The sequence below is a fragment of the Polypterus senegalus genome, chromosome 4 (assembly GCF_016835505.1).
Source record: "Polypterus senegalus isolate Bchr_013 chromosome 4, ASM1683550v1, whole genome shotgun sequence".
In the NCBI taxonomy this organism is placed as follows: Eukaryota; Metazoa; Chordata; class Cladistia; order Polypteriformes; family Polypteridae; genus Polypterus; species Polypterus senegalus.
Window position 1 is genome coordinate 188,670,827 of NC_053157.1, and position 16,388 is coordinate 188,687,214.

The 16,388-nt window shown below is 38.6% G+C and overlaps 1 protein-coding gene across 2 annotated transcripts in view; it reads right to left on the reverse strand.

Moving 5' to 3' along the window:
- polr1a (RNA polymerase I subunit A) overlaps nucleotides 1–16,388 on the reverse strand; it is a 105,201-nt gene that overhangs the window by 70,925 nt on the left and 17,888 nt on the right. Inside the window, exons 5-10 of one of the 2 annotated variants that reach the window (XM_039751787.1) lie at nucleotides 14,149–14,234; nucleotides 10,731–10,846; nucleotides 10,392–10,478; nucleotides 9,760–9,841; nucleotides 9,448–9,601; nucleotides 4,804–4,977 (exon numbers count right to left, since the gene is read on the reverse strand). In XM_039751787.1, the coding sequence (XP_039607721.1) occupies nucleotides 4,804–4,977; nucleotides 9,448–9,601; nucleotides 9,760–9,841; nucleotides 10,392–10,478; nucleotides 10,731–10,846; nucleotides 14,149–14,234 (699 nt within the window). Of the gene's footprint in view, nucleotides 1–4,803; nucleotides 4,978–9,447; nucleotides 9,602–9,759; nucleotides 9,869–10,391; nucleotides 10,479–10,730; nucleotides 10,847–14,148; nucleotides 14,235–16,388 lie in introns of both variants that reach the window. The other variant, XM_039751786.1, reaches the window with a different exon arrangement.

The following is a 16,388-nucleotide window of genomic DNA, read 5'->3' on the forward strand; positions in this document are numbered from 1 at the left end:
GTCTAGTCAATCCCAAGGACTTTGTTCCAGATGTTTTGAGGCTTGTCTAGATGCTGTTTGGCACATTGCTAGTGGGCTGTTTGGTGGCACTGGCATAAAACGACAACACTACTTGTTTGCAGAGAACCCTGTATCTCAGCTGAAGAGGCTTATGGGTTTTTCTTGGCAACTCAACAAATGATCCTGGCAGTTGTGGCTGAAATTTTGGTTGTACTTCCTGACTGTGGCTTGTTAACAATCGATCCCCTTACTTTCCGCTTTTTTTTTTTTCTTTCAATCAGAGTCTGAATATTACTGACAGACACTGAGATGTACGCATATTTTCTTATGTCCTTTTACTGATATAAGTATATCAACAACCTTTTCTCGCAGTTCCTTGCAAGTTCTTTTGCTTTTCCAATGGCTTGGTATGCAGCAAAGTGAGTGCAGCTCGGGGTAAATTTAAATTGACTATTTATATACATAGACACTGATCACAATCAAAATAGTTACAGATATGGAAAGTCTCCCTTAATTACCTTTAATTTGAACCCGTGTGTGTCAACTTGTGTGTATATTATTAGCCCCAGCATTTAAGAACATGTACACATCTGACCAGGCCCATTTGGGTGATTTCAGTTATCATTATGAATTAAAAAGGGCACACACAATTATGTGATAATAAACTGAATTGCCTGAGCATACTCACTAATTAAAAGGAAAGCTTTTGGTATTACTACTTACATTTTACAAACAATGGCCAATACTTCACAAATTCAGCCAGGATTGGTAAATTTATGAGCACAACTCTATATGGTAAAGCATTTTGTAATTGTTGTTGTACAAATGCAGATTCACACCAGGATTTTACACCTAAAGTGCAAGAAGGTAATAAAACAAAACTTCATTTTACACCTTATATTCCAAATCGTAACCTTAGATCCTCAAATGAGTGTCTCCTTAGAATTCCAAGAGCAAAACTTAAAAGAAGTGGTGAGGCGGCCTTCTGCTGCTATGCACCTAAAATCTGGAATAGCCTGCCAATAGGAATTTGCCACGCAAATACAGTAGAGCACTTTAAAACACTGCTGAAACCACATTATTTTAACTTCACTTTAACTTAATCCTGATACTCTGTATGTTCAATTCATCATAATAACTATTCATGGTGGCTCTAAAATCCGTACTGACCCCTACTCTCTCAAAAATAGATCAAAAGCCAGAGGTCTACGTGACCATCATCATCAAGTCCTTCCGTGAGAATCCCTAAATCCATTTATGTTAGGTAGAATGCCCAGAGGGGACTGGGCAGTCTAATGGTCTGGAATCCCTACAGTTTTTATTTTTTTCTCCAGCTGTCTGGAGTTTTTTTTTTGTTTTTTCTGTCCACCCTGGCCATTGGACCTTACTCTTATTCTATGTTAATTAATGTTGACTTATTTTCTTTTCTTACTGTGTCTTATTTTTCTACTCTTCATTATGTAAAGCACTTTGAGCTATTTTTTGTATGAAAATGTGCTATATAAATAAATGTTGTTGTTGTATTTCTCTAGAGCAGCGTTTCTCAACCTTTTTGCCCTTGCGAAATTCTTGAAATAATATTCATGTTCTAGTGAACTCCTACATAATAATTATATCATTATTAGTAGTTTCTATAATAATTTATAATTTTAAGTTTCGTATGTGCTCTAACTGCAACATGATGTGATTTGGTGCATGAAAATCGTATTTGTATGCCTGCTCAAGCACTTTTAAAACACATGCTTATTACCTCGAACAGTATTTAAAAATGCCAATTTTTAAGTTTGAATACTCAAACTGTTGTTCGAGTAATTTAAAAACAGAGCCTAAATAAAACCAAACAAAAGAAATACATTGACAAATGGGGACAGAGAAAAAACATACAAACCTTTCATATTAAATGAGTGAATACATACCTGCACACTTGAAAACACACAGGATTGATAAGAGACTGACTGAACTTCTCATGTTTCTTTCTTGCACCAACTTACACTAACCAGCACCAGTTAACTCATAAGAGAGACTAGCGCTAATTGCTGTGTGATAAGTGATGCACGGAGAGCACTGCTGCACACCTTAGCGGCTGATAATACAACAAACGCAAATTCTCATTTTTTCCTTTTAGAGAAGGTTTATTATTTTCTTCAACTGTTCAACTTTAATTATTTGCCACTGCTATTCATTACCATTTCTCACGGAACCACAGTTGAGAAAAGCTGCTCTAGAAGTTTTAAAGTAATACTCCACCCAAAAATCTTCTATATATATGATTCACTAAGGCAAGACACCCATGGAAAAGCAAGACGACCATGAAAAGCACGCCGGAAGGGGCGTGGATTCACTAAGCCGCCGACAAGTGAGACACCTAGGCCGCACGCAGGAAGGAGCCACGCCCACCATCTCCAAGACCATTGGATACGACGACAACTCGCAGGGCCACACCCACCAACTCGGACGCGATGACACAGAAAAAATGGCGTCATTTATATTCGTCTGTCGTAGAGGCCACATGCAGTGCAGGTCAGGTTAACGTCATGTGCATGTCATGCACCTCCGAGCTACGTTGACTAGTCATAGAGGCATGTTTCTCGCGAAGGTGAATCGCCATATGCAGCGTGTGAAACGGTTTGCGAGGGGTATCCCATGGGGTCCTTAAAACATTCCTTTACAACTGAGGTTAAAACACAATGAAGTAAGCAGTCTTTAAAAACCGAGTTTTCGGTTACGACGCACGACTGCGTGCACCATAGCAAACTGTTTTACACGGTACATACAGCAATTCGCATCCACGACAAACATGCGTCTTCTTAGATGCTCCAGCACTTTGTTCACACCCCCCTCCCACCTCGCAACTACTGTGGTCGGGTGTCTTGGTGGATTATATATAGAAAGGCAGCCAAACCCACACAGAGCAATGAAAAGTCTAGATTTCCATCTTTTCATTCACTTTCTGTTGTATCCTCAAACCCTCCATTTTTAGACAACTGTGTCTTTCCAGAAGTGTTCAACCATCAATAAATAATTATGCGGCATTTGTTATGCCGCGGGTTCACTATTGTGTTGTATTTTGCTCCCTCCAGAGTTCCATCTTTTCATTCGCTTACTGTTGTATTCTCACACCAACCCGTTTTAGACAACCGTGTCTTTCCAAAAGTGTTTAGCATTCAATAAATAATTATACATGACATTGAGCGTGTGTCTACCTGGCGTGGGTAAGCCATTGAACCCAATTCGGGCTGAAAACCGTGGAATTCCAACTAAGTGCGACTCATACGCTCCCACTGGTTGCGTCCCAACCCTTTGTACACACCCCCCTCCCAACTCGCTACTACCGTGGTCAGGTGTCTTGGTGGATTATATATAGAAAAGCGGCCAAAACCGCACAGAGCATTGAAAAGTCTGTGTCAGTCACAGGTACATCTGGACTGTGTAAAGACGACGACTCAAGTGACGAGTTGCAGGTGGGCACATGAGCGGGCAGTGCATACTGAACGAGAAATCAGCAGACTAGCATGACAGACGGAGCTGAATGGACGTCCTTCTCCTCTCCTGCCGTTCCAAACTCTGCGCCGTGCACCCCTATCCTGCCGTCTGGCAGGAGAAGGCGCAAGGACGGTCCGCCAGTTTTCAGTCACAGATGATTGCGTGTTGGTTCGTTCCGTGCAGTGTTACGATGTTGCTTTTCTTGCTGATTTATTACATTACTGATTTTTCAAATGTTAATTTTCTCCCCGTGCTTAAAAATCATTAAAAAACCGGCCTGATTATGCGGCGTATGGTACGCCACGGGTTGGCTAGTTATATTTATTCCATGAAGGTTGCAGTGATGGCTCAGAAAAATTTTTAATGTCATGTTTTCGTGGAGAAAAGAAACAATAATGTTTCTGACAGAATGGGGGCCTATGTTGACCAACACTGGAAAATAGTAAACAATATGAAAAACTTCCATGTGAAAATGAAAGTAGTCTACAAACAGGAAGCTCCTACACATGGAATTACATCTTTGAACTGAAAGGACTCTTGACTGATGAATGAGAGGGCAGATCTTCAAATCAAAAGCATGATCTCACATGAAGCTGATTCCTGTTTGTGTACATATTCGTTTAGCAAAAATACACATATTTTGCACATTGTAAGCATACAATTAGATGACCTGGCATGTGGATTATGTAACACTAGTAAACATCCGATGTTCTTTTCATGGCCATTTTTGATATCTTTGTTTGGGTTAATGCGGGGAACATTTAAAACCTGTCACTGACCTGGCCGTAAGTTCACTTCCTGTCTTCCACCCTATTTTAGTCATAAAATGTAATTTCACTATAATTTCTATTTTACTCATTCAAGTGTTAAGATTCTAAAAGTTGAAAACTGGAAGCTGAAAATCATCAGAAAGGTCTTAAACATATCCCCAAACACTATGTATTAATTTCAGAGCTCACACTATAATAAAATGGCAATGACAATGAGAAAAGCCATTTTATTTCTTTCTTTTTCTTGCAGGGGTAGTAGAAAATTATCTGAGATGCATTTCTCTATTTTGTCCTATTATAACATATATAATACAATTTCCTGTGGCAAATACATACCATTATTATGAACAAACAACTGGCTTCAAAGGTACAGAACGTATTGAAACTCGCATTTACTTTAACTTCCCAAAGACAAGCATTTAAATTAGTACAATGTGAGTATATGCAAGTGTGTTTGGTTTTTACTGCAACAATATCACCTCCTTGTATCAGGTTATAGAGAAAACTGATAAAGAAACAGATGGATAGAAGAAAGGAAGGACATCCTCACCTGTCGTATACCAGGGTATTTATCAGTCATCAACTTATCCATGTCACTGTCAAAAACTATATTGACATGGCTCTGAAGTCGAATCCAAGAGTTGTAAAGCTTATCAGACAATGTCTGTCCAGGAATTGTAATGAGGAATGTAGTATCTTTTTCATTTAAAGATTGTTCTTCGATCTATATATGCAGGAAGAAAGGGGAAAAAAATTAATCTGTTTAATGTTTTCCCAGTGAAGTCTTATATTATTATTGTTCTGCTAATACACATTTCACCTTAGCACTGAAACACCAGTTAAAACCCCCTTTTAATAAAACTTATTCTTTAATCAGGTGGATGTTGCATGCTTGGGCAGGTAACACACATCCCAATCTTTCTTTCTTTTGCCTTTTAAAGCATTTTCTTTGACACTATATCAGATAATGCTCTTACAACCCCAATACCTAAACCAAACCATGGAAAATCACACTGGATGTGCATTATGACTGTAACCAGTGTATTAATAAAAAACTAATATACATATCCTGCTGAACTGATTTAATTAGACTTTACCTTTTCCTGATTTCAAATTCATACTGAGAATTCTGAAAGAATTCATAGTTTTTTCTTTGGTTTTCACAGATAATTGGAAACTGGAGTTTTATTCAGCAATATAAATTCACCTATCATGTCAGGTCAGGTTGAGGAGCATGTACTGGTACAGCAGACATCGGGGAATCTTGCCATATGGTTGTAATGACTTAACTGACGCTCCCCAACAATGCAGGTGGGACTCCATGAGCAACCACTTGTTCGACACAAAGTTGAACCAGCAGTACCAAAGGATTCCCTGAAGAAACACAGTACTGAAGGAGTTTAGTCTTCCTCTCGGGTTACTGGATAGCATCCATGTCTCGCAACCACATACATCAAAACCGAAAGCACCAGGATTCTGATGGCTGTACCTAAAAGGTCATTAAAGACCTGGATCTTAGTTTTTATCCAGGACACCCGAAGCCCAGACACTCAAGATTCCTCACTCAGTCTCTCGACAACCCCAATCAAAGCCTCTATTGGCTCTGTGAAGATCACAGCATCGAGAGTAAAGTGGAGATCAGTGAATCTTTCTTCACCAAGAGAGGCCCCACAGCCACTGGACCCCATATCCCTGCCCAACACAAGGTCCATTCAAGCAATGATCAAAATAGGGACAAGAAAGTACCCCTGACAAACCCCAGAATCAACTGGGAGAAATACGCAAAGGTTCTGCCTCCACTCTGCACAGCATTCACAGGGCCAGTGTATAGGCTGGCCATAACATCCAGCAACTTAGGGGGGGATCCTGCAAAGTCTCAGGATGTCCCACATTAAGAAAATCAACAAAGGTGCAAAGAAGCTTTGCCGATATTAGTGTATGTACTCTATGGTACCCTCAATGCCAGGATACAGTCAATGATAAGTCTTCTTAGGCATTAAACCAGACTGCTCTGGTCACTGGTAAGCAAGCAAATGATCATGGATCCTATTGAGGATAACCCTAGCAAGGACCTTACCTAGTACTGACAGCAGTGTTATCCTCCAGTAGTTGCTACAATCCAGGCAATCACCCTTCCCTTTCTAGATAGGGACAACAAATTCCATTTTCCAGTCAGTTGGGATGACGCACGTCTCCAATATGGAAGCAAAGATTGCTTGCAATGCCAGTAGGACAACCTTACTGACAGCATGGAAAAGTTCTCCATGGATACCATAGATCCCTGCAGCTTTCTGTACCCTCAGATGATTTACCACCTGAGCAATCTCAGCAAGATTGGGTAGTTCACAGCTAAATGGAGGAACAGCCTCAAGAACTGTGGAACCAGAGATGTCCAACGTCCTAGCTGTAGAATCATCTTTAAACAGCTGCTCAAAGTTGCCAGCCCAAAGGGACACAACTGCAGCATCATCTATAAGGACAATTCCATTACCCATCCTGACTGCAGCTCTCTGTGGATTCAGATGCATGTAATACTTCAATTCCTCTGTAAGCAGGATGTAGGTCATTAGACCACAGATGGTGTGTCACTTGCTCTTCAATTCCTCTAACAAAAACCTCCTTATCTGCCCTCAGAGCATGTGCAGCTGTCCTTCTCAGTTCCTCATACAAACTGGAGTTGCCATCAAGATGTACGCTGCAACTCCTCTTGATAATATCCAGGGCACCCTGCAAAATGAAATACCTCCTTCTGGGAACACCAGCAACAAAAAACAACCCCCAGCAATCTTCAGGGTCTTGTCACAGAAGGGCTCCCACATCACATTAGGATCAGCAGCCGCAGCCAAGTCCGCATGTTCCTCACACAAACTGTGTACCAATTAATTAGAAACAGCCTGATCCTGTACTATAGCCAAGTCCAGCCTCATTCTCCTAGTAGGTGGCAGCCTACTGGACCTAAGCTGGATCTTCAGAGTAGCAGCAAGTCTGTGATCAGAATTCACAAACTGGGCAATACTCTAGACTGTGCAGTTCTGTAGGAACCTCCAGTGTCTACACACGAAGATGTGATTGACCTCATTCACAGCACTATCAGTATTGGAGTACCACGTTCAATGATGCAGCTCACTGCATCACCAATACTGTACAGTACTGTATATCCCATGTACCCCTGATATGCACTCTATGCTCGGTCTAAACAATATTAAAATAGGTGCTTTCAGTTAAAAAAAAATAATACATCAACATTTACTTTTCTTTAATGGAGCCACATAGTCAAAGTTACCCACACATAAGATTAATTAATTCAAACTGTCTGCTACTTAGAAAAGGAATAGCAATAACAAAACTTTGCTAAAAAGCAAAAGCACTGTGTACAATCATGGTCTACACATTACATAGCTTTAAATTTAATCAGAAAAGTTGCCCAATACTGCAGATGGCACCTTTCTCGGTATATTATTCTTCACAGGTTAATTTTTACAACTAGATAAAGTATATTTTCATCTACCTATCTTCTCATGTTTTGCTTTTATTAAAACAAACAATGCTTTGCTATTCTGTACATGTTACATGGAACAATACAACGTCATTTATATTCCTAATTTCAAAATGAAACTGCTGTTTGATCTTATTTTTTCTTAGGGTGTTGCTACTGAATATCATGCCTCTATAGGTGTTATAAGTTATCACAAATGTATTTTGTTTGGTGTGTCTTTTAACCCAGATCCTCTTGTCTCTAAGCATACCAGATATGTTCACATCATTAATGAGTCTGTTGTCATAGTTCTCAGAAATGGTTTGATTATTTTAATGATTGTAGAAACATTGTCTAAATCTTTTAATGACCAATGCAGGAGCATATTGAATAGTCCTCTCAGAACAAGGCATAGGTCTGTTTTAAATTCACCACCTTGGATGAATAAGGATATTCATGTTTTCAGGCACTCTTGTCAAAAGGCTAAGTGCCTAGGGAGAACTAACAACTTTGATGTATATGCCCTTTATCTTTAAGACCTGCTGGGACCTCATATTTTGAAAATCTTACTTCAAATGACAAGTGTAGTACTAAAAGATTTTCAGATGCTATTTCTATTGCTTCACCAGTACCTTCTAATATGCCTGTTGGCTCAAGCCGTGATTATGAGGACCTTCATACATATTTTGTTATTTAAATATCAGAGTTAATTTCTTTCCTTCAAAAGGTTGTTTTTACTAAATTTCCCTTCTCTTATTTGACCTCTTTTTTCTTCAATGTCTCTTGATTACCTATGTCTATTATTAAGAAAATAAAAAGATCCATTAATAGTTTTGATGTTATGCCTACATCATTACTACTTTTAAAAGCTCTTGACTCTATTTGCCCTTGCATTTTATCTATTATAAACTGCTCCCTGTAGTCTGTCAATGTACCTAGATGCTAAAAAGCATGCAATTGCTTTCCCTCATTATTAAAAAGGGCAGTTATTGTTGAGTAGCAGCTAGAAGATTTTCTCGAAAACCAGAAGGTGGTAGATCCTTATCAATCAGGTTTCTAGAAATGCTACTCCACCAAGACGGCTTTCTTAAAAAAGTGTTCAATGATCTACTTATGGTTCATACAGGAGTGTGTAATGCATACATTGTCAGCTCTTAGTTCAGTCTTTGACACTTATTTATTGTTATACATTTTACCCTAAGCTCAAATTATTAGGCCATTTAAAGGGGGCTCCTGTCACCATTATTAAAACGGGATCAATTGGCACTGCTTCACATGATATTAATTGAAACACAGTCAAATTAATTGAATTTAAATTTAAGTTAAATTTAATTGCAGAACTTTTTAACATTATCTGTATTGTTTAACAGCGATTAACCAGCAGCCCTAAAAATTTAATTTTATAAAATACTACAGTTTCAATACTCATCACATGAAACTCAATGTTTATAATAGATACACTGTGTTTAGAAATGATTTAGAATGAAGCAATGTATTTGTCAAACTATAAAACTTTCCAATAGTAAAGCTTTTTTGATTAGTATTGTATTACTGCATTCAAAGCCTGCAAAACAAACCTTAACAAAGTTGACAGAATAACAATGCTTAAAGACAAACAAAATCTTTTTGAGAAATTAGTTTAAGATGCCTTAGGCTATTAATATACTGTATATAGTATATACTTCTTAGTTATATACTGTATATTTCATAGAGTTGTACCTCTTTGTTTTCAGTTTCTTTGACTTCATCTTTGCCTTGTGCTATTAGAAATAGCAGTTTCTGGATTACTGTAGAGTCCTTCATAACAGCCTGCATGTTTACTGTTTGTCCATTAGTGTACATCTGATCACCAAGTCGGTTGACTGGTCGGTACCTAGAGAACAAAGCCATTACATTTTTTTTTCATATTAAACAAATGACAGCTTTATTTGACAAGACAAATTACCTTGAAGGACAAAGATTAAATTAATAATTACTGCTGCTCTTGTATATTAATCATGCATTCTATCTTTTTCATTAAGTTTTTTATACCTGGAAGGAGGAACTGCAAGAACCTCCAAGAAAAACATGTGTGGTTCAAACCCCTCTTTGGAACCGGAACAGATTTCTATCCCTGAAAAGAGGCATTTTAGAAAGAAACCTAGAAAAAAAGAAAAAAAAAAAAAAAAAAAAACTCAAAGCAACTTGTAAAATATACATCATCCAAACAGACTTTGCAAGCATAGTATAATTCCTCCTATATTCTAAAATTGGTAATAACTAATTGGTTAAGTGACTCTTTCAGGCATACTCGCATGATTCCATAAATTTCCAGTAAATGCGAAATGTCAATTTGGTAAAGCTAAAGTTTTAATTGTTACCTGGAGATGGTAATTGGTGCCTTGGGTTGTGGTGAGAAACCAAGGATGACTATAAAATGAAATGCAGTACAACATTAAGGTTTTGGCACAAAGGTATCAAATTTTGTGGACAAAAGTGGAGAAGGAGCAATTACTACAATACAAGTGGTAGATGTATATCTAATGAGGCAAGGAAACATTAACCTTGTTGATATGGGCTTTGCTCAACTAAACCTATTTACTAATCTATAAAAGGGTCAAGAATTATTTTCACAGATAATTTCAAGATTTCATAATAGCAAAAAAGTAAAAACAGTTAAATACCTTCATTTTTCCATAGCTCCATTATATGCTGCTTTGCTGTGCTAGGAGTAAGATAACTTCGTTTTGCTGAACTTGATTCATCAACATCTAAAGAAGAAATAGATTAAACAAATAAAAAAATAAATATCCAAAACCCAAATTCTTAAAAATTCACTTCTGTAAATATTATTCATAGTAGTATAACATGCACACACATAATATATGTTTCAAATAACATTTTATACTTCAAGACAAAAAACAAAATCTACTTGATATAATACAGTATATTTTAGATATTCAGTGGGTCCATTAAAAAGACAATGACAGTGTAGCAAAATTAGAACACATATGTTGTCTTACCTTCATTGTCATCCTTTTTTTTGCCCCGATTTTTCTTTGAGGATTTTTTAGCAGGAAAAGAATAATTCAGAGTTATTTTGCTATTGTGTTCTTTCCGAATTACGCCCTTGGAGGTACTTAAAAAAAAAAAAAAAAAAAAGGTTCAATAGTTAATTTATTAAGCAAAATCATAATGATTCAATAGAAATGAGCTTTCTTTAGTCTATACTTAACACTAATACAAAATACCCATTCAGTATTAATATTTGTCAGTACTCATTATTGTGGATTTCTTTTAAATAACTGCTTTGAAGTCACTCTGCAAAGGGTTCAATGTATGTGTGTATGTATAGTATAGAACATTTGGTGAGCAATAAGTAAACTCTCATTCTATTTCATTCACTCTGACTAGACAACGACCATCCTAACCTTACATAGATATAGATAAGAAATGCCTGCTAAAAAGAGTAGCTACTCATCCTACAGACTATGGAAAGTTTCTAGGAATGCTAGAAATTTAAAGTAAGCAATTTATCACATGGTCAAACCTACATCATCTTTTAGGTGAGGTTGGAAGAAATTCTAGGTACTAAATAACAATATACTGTATACTACTAGTATATAAGTTTTAGGACACAACTGGTGTGACACACATGCGCATGGAAGGCACAAAAAAGGTGCGAATGAGGGTAATTCCATGTCAGACCTGGGGGTGTGGGTTGGGGATTAGTGCAATAACCATTTCTTTCTCTTTCTTCTGCAAACCAGTTACGCAAAAGTCTGCCTTGCCACGATGTCACTTCCGGTCCCGATGATGTCACTTCAGGTTCCGACCCTGATGACTTCACATCCTCTGCCGGACTTTAAAACCACCATGTTATCTTTCCTAAATCAGTTCTATCTTGGACTCAGTTCTGAAAAGATTTCACTGCTTTGTTTTTGAACCAAAATTCCATTATACAGGGTGGCTACCCCAAACCTTTTTGTGACAATGTCCATCATTTCATAGTTGCGTATTCGGCAGGATTTATTAGCTCCACAATGTCCCAGGACCAGGACCTGAAACACCTTTCAGAGGAACTGCCATCTATAAATGTAGAGGTAGAAGAGTACCGTACCTGAGGTGTGTATCACGGTTCAGAAAGACTAGGTACAAGTGCCGTCCCTAAAATCCATGGACTTACAAAATACATACCAGGGGGAGTGTGCAGAATGGGCCAACAGAATTGGGCTGGTTCGGAAGGGGGAGGCTCAAGGGGTCTATTATGGTCTCTCTGAGGAGAGGGCCGCCCTCTACACAAAGGCAGAGTAATTTGCTAAACGTGGGGGAGCATCAGACCAGCAGGTGAACTCACTACGGCAGTGGAGGTCTGGCCCAGAGCAGCCAACCCACTCGCAGGTGTTTTCCGTATGGGGTAGGGCAGAGCGCTGGCCAAGGCTAGATGAAAACACCCCCCGCCAGATAGTAGAACAAATCGCCTGCTATTTTCTGTTGAATGGCCTTCCGGAACAACTGGACAAGCAGTACTAGGGACAGACATTTATAAATATGCTCAAGCTAACTGAGATCGTTGAATGACTTCGAGTGGCTTCTCACTCTGACAGGGCAGAACCATCCCTTAAACAAACCTGGATGGAACAAGTCCAGACTTACAGGCCCAGCCATCATCACTCAAAGCAAGCAATGAAGTCCCCACATCCGCAAACGCATTCTCTGCTTGGTGAAAAAGGGGAATGCAGGGGAATTGTTTCCATGTATAGGAGTGGTAATTGTCAACGGCTATAAAAACAACTGCCTTGTTTGATTCTGGCAGCAATATCTCTTTCGTTGCCCGCTAATATGTGTTGCCGCGACAGTGTTTAAAGGGTAAAACCAGACTGACCTGCATCCACAGAGAAACCTGCTGGTGTAGGTCTGCCTCATGTTTCATCAATTAAGAAGGATTACTAAAAAAACTTGACTATAGCAGTCCTCCCAAACCCTCCATTCCTAGTGATCCTGGAGTGAGACTTGACTAAAAATAAAACTGGTTTAACAATAGAATCCCTGAAGCCTACAAAAAAAGTCATAATTCCAGGCCACCTGCTATACCATCTCTTCACCCCAACCCCAACGCAGCTGAAGTTCACCCAACTCAAGTCTGTTTATCTGGGTACGAGGTGCCTGGAATTGTATAGGGTAAATAATACCATACTGGCCCGAATACAACACAACCTTTTTTGACTAAATATTTTCTGTTCAAAAGTGGACTCGCATTAAATTCGAGGTCTAGGCAATTCAATGTAACACCTCTTCTTATTAGTACGCCTATGCCTCCGACCGACCTGCGTTTTGGTCACGCATGCCGCGTTCGGTATAGTTCGGATTGGTTTGAGTACATGAGACTGCACGAGAGTTTCTAGCTATGGTGGAATCGCTGGTTTCGAGCATTTCAATTCTGGCGCGCGTCCAGTGTACGCCAGCAAGTGGCTATTGTGTCTATGATTCACAGGTTTAGTGGACCCAAAATAGGAAGGTTTAGCGTGAACGAGCATACTGGCGATAACGATGCGACAACAAAGAGTTCTGATTCTGAATAAATATTTCCTTTTTCATTTTTCTTTCACTTAAGTATCTTGTAACTTACCTAATACTATTAATTTTGTTCTACAGTACATTACTACTTAATTTTATTGACATGAATACAACTTGTCATATTACCTATTAAATGATTATCTGATTGAATTTTATTTTCTTTGAATTCTTTTATGAAAAATGAATGGATAGCGTTAAATTCTGATTTTTTTTTCTAAAATCTTCATGAAAAAATTGGGGGCCGCGTTAAATTCAGACCAATACGGTATTTCGTTATTTGCAATTAATACAATTTTATGTGTGTTCCGTGTCTATGACAATCTGGGTAAATGTAGGATGACAGGAAACGCGAGGCAAGAAATGTTGAACACATAACTACAACACATCTTTTTCATGCAATAGTAAAAATTAATGTGTGAAGTCTGAAGTCCAAATATCAAATAAACACTTTCACAAAAGGTATAACAAAACAAGTGCGCCTTTATTCAAGAATATAACCGAAGAAAAAAGAAATTATTCAATTTAAATGTTGCTGTCAGTATGTAAAAACCTAAGTCCATTTATCAGTATTACAAGGCAATTAACAACTCAAATTTAAGTGATTGTTTTGTAATAAAGTATCTATCTATCTATCTAATAATGTGTTTGAAATAGCAGCTACAGCATCACACATTACCCGCATAAACTGAATTATCTAAAAATATTAAAATATTGTGATATTCAGAAAGGACAATGTTTGTTTTTTTACAATGTAGCCTTTTAAAAATGACTCCTGACTCAGGAGTGAGAAGATCAATCATTGTAATTAACTGAGTCAGTCTTAATTAAAAATCAGAGAACAAACAAGAACTTATACACTCTTACTTGCAGTGAGGGCACTTTCTGCATGTCATTTGTCTCTTCCAAAATTGTTTAATCAAAACAATTTTACAGTCACATATATTTTTCACCTGTAAAATGGCAAAAGAAAAAAGTGATTGAGCAAGAAAATCCTAATTACTGTATGCTTCTAAAAAATAACTGAAACAAGATTAAATTAGCATAGATAGATAGATATTTCGTTCCCTGAAAAGAAAATGAACTTTCTCACAAACATTTCAACACACAAGTCTGATATGTCATGGTAATTAACTTGTTTCTTTAATAACAGAAGGCTTTCTCTGGCAGAAGTGCTTTTGTCTTTCAGTTCTATCTCAAATACAACAGTTCTGAAGAAGATGTATTTGAATTTTAATAAGTCAAAAAGGGCAGAAATTGCTTTTTTTGTTTACTGTTGAGAGCCCTTAAACCGGATTCTTGAAAGTTTCTAAATTAAAATTTTCTAGAAGTTGACTAAATATATGTATAGAATATGAAACTTTAAGTTACCTTTGTCCAAAAAAACCCACAAATTATTAAATTTATATTCTTTCCAGTGCAATATCTTCTATATATATATAATTCACTAAGGCAAGACAACCATGGAAAGCACGCCGGAAGGGCGTGGATTCACTAAGCCGCCGACAAGTGAGACACCTATGGCGCACGCAGGAAGGAGCCACACCCACCAACCCCAAAAGCATTGGATACGACGACAACTCACAGGGCCACGCCCACCAACTCGGACACGACGACACAGAAAAAAATGGCATTATTTATATTCGTCTGTCGTAGAGGCCACATGCAGTGCAAGTCAGGTTAATGTCATGTGCATGTCAATCGCCATCGTGTGAAACGGTTTACGAGGTGTATCCCGTGGGATCCTTAAAACAATCCTTTACAACTGAGGTTAAAGCACAATGAAGTAAGCAGTCTTTAAAAACTGAGTTTTCGGTTATGACGCACGACCATGGGCACCATAGCAAACTGTTTTACAGGCTACATACAGCAATTCGCATCCACGACAAAAACATGCGTCTTCTTAGATGCTCCTGCAGGAACACGGAAGACGTTTTCCTGCCCACCAACACTCCTTTTTCACCGGCCGGCCTCTACCCTCGCTCTCTAGGCATTCATACTGCCTCCCCATTTGCCCGCACGCAAAAACTCACCGACCACCCAGTTAGTCCCTTTCATCTGTGGTAAGAGTCCACATGGACGTCTGAGCCACGCGGCATTTGTTATGCCGCAGGTTCACTATTGTGTTGTATTTTGCTCTCTCCAGAGTTCCATCTTTTCATTCACTTACTGTTGCATTCTCACACCAACCCGTTTTAGACATTCGTGTCTTTCCAGAAGTGTTTAGCATTGAATAAATAATTATGCATGAGATTGACCGTGTGTCTACCCAGCACAGAGAGGCGTGGGTAAGCCGTTGAACCCCATTCGGGCTGCAAGCCGTGGAATTCCCACTAAGTGTGACTTATACGCTCCCACTCATCACGTCCCTACCCTTTGTACACACCCCCCTCCCACCTCGCTACTACCGTGGTCGGGTATCTTGGTTGATTATATTAGAAAAGCAGCCAAAACCACACAGAGCAATGAAACGTCTATGTCAGTCACAGGTACATCTGGACTGTGTAAGGACGACGACTCAAGTGACGAGATGGAGGTGGGCACATGAGCGGGCACTGCATACTGAATGAGCAATCAGCACACTAGCATGACGGACGGAGCTGAATGGACGTCCTTCTCCTCTCCTCCCGCTCCATATTCCGCACCGTGCACCCCCATCCCTCCGTCTGGCAGGAGAAGGCGAGAGGGCGGTCCGCCAGTTTTCAGTCACGGACGATTGTGTGTTGGTTCGTTCCGTGCATTGTTACAATGTTGCTTTTCTTGCTGATTTATTACATTACCAATTTTTCAAATGTTATTTTTCTCCGTGCTTAAAAATCATTAAAAAAGCGGCCTGATTATGCAACGTATGGTACGCTGCGGGTTGGCTAGTAAAATATAATATAATATGAAACACAGTAGGAATCATACAGTATCAGTATGCTGTACTTGAGCAGAATACCTATGATTGAATTTCAGTATGTACCATGCCTATAACTAGTTGTAACAAAATATTCACAAACCTGCTTTATTCAAGATGGGAAACAACCCTGCTCACTCATATGGAGGCAATTTAGAATTTCAAATTAACCTAAGCAGCAAGTCTTTGGGAATGTGGGAAAAAAATT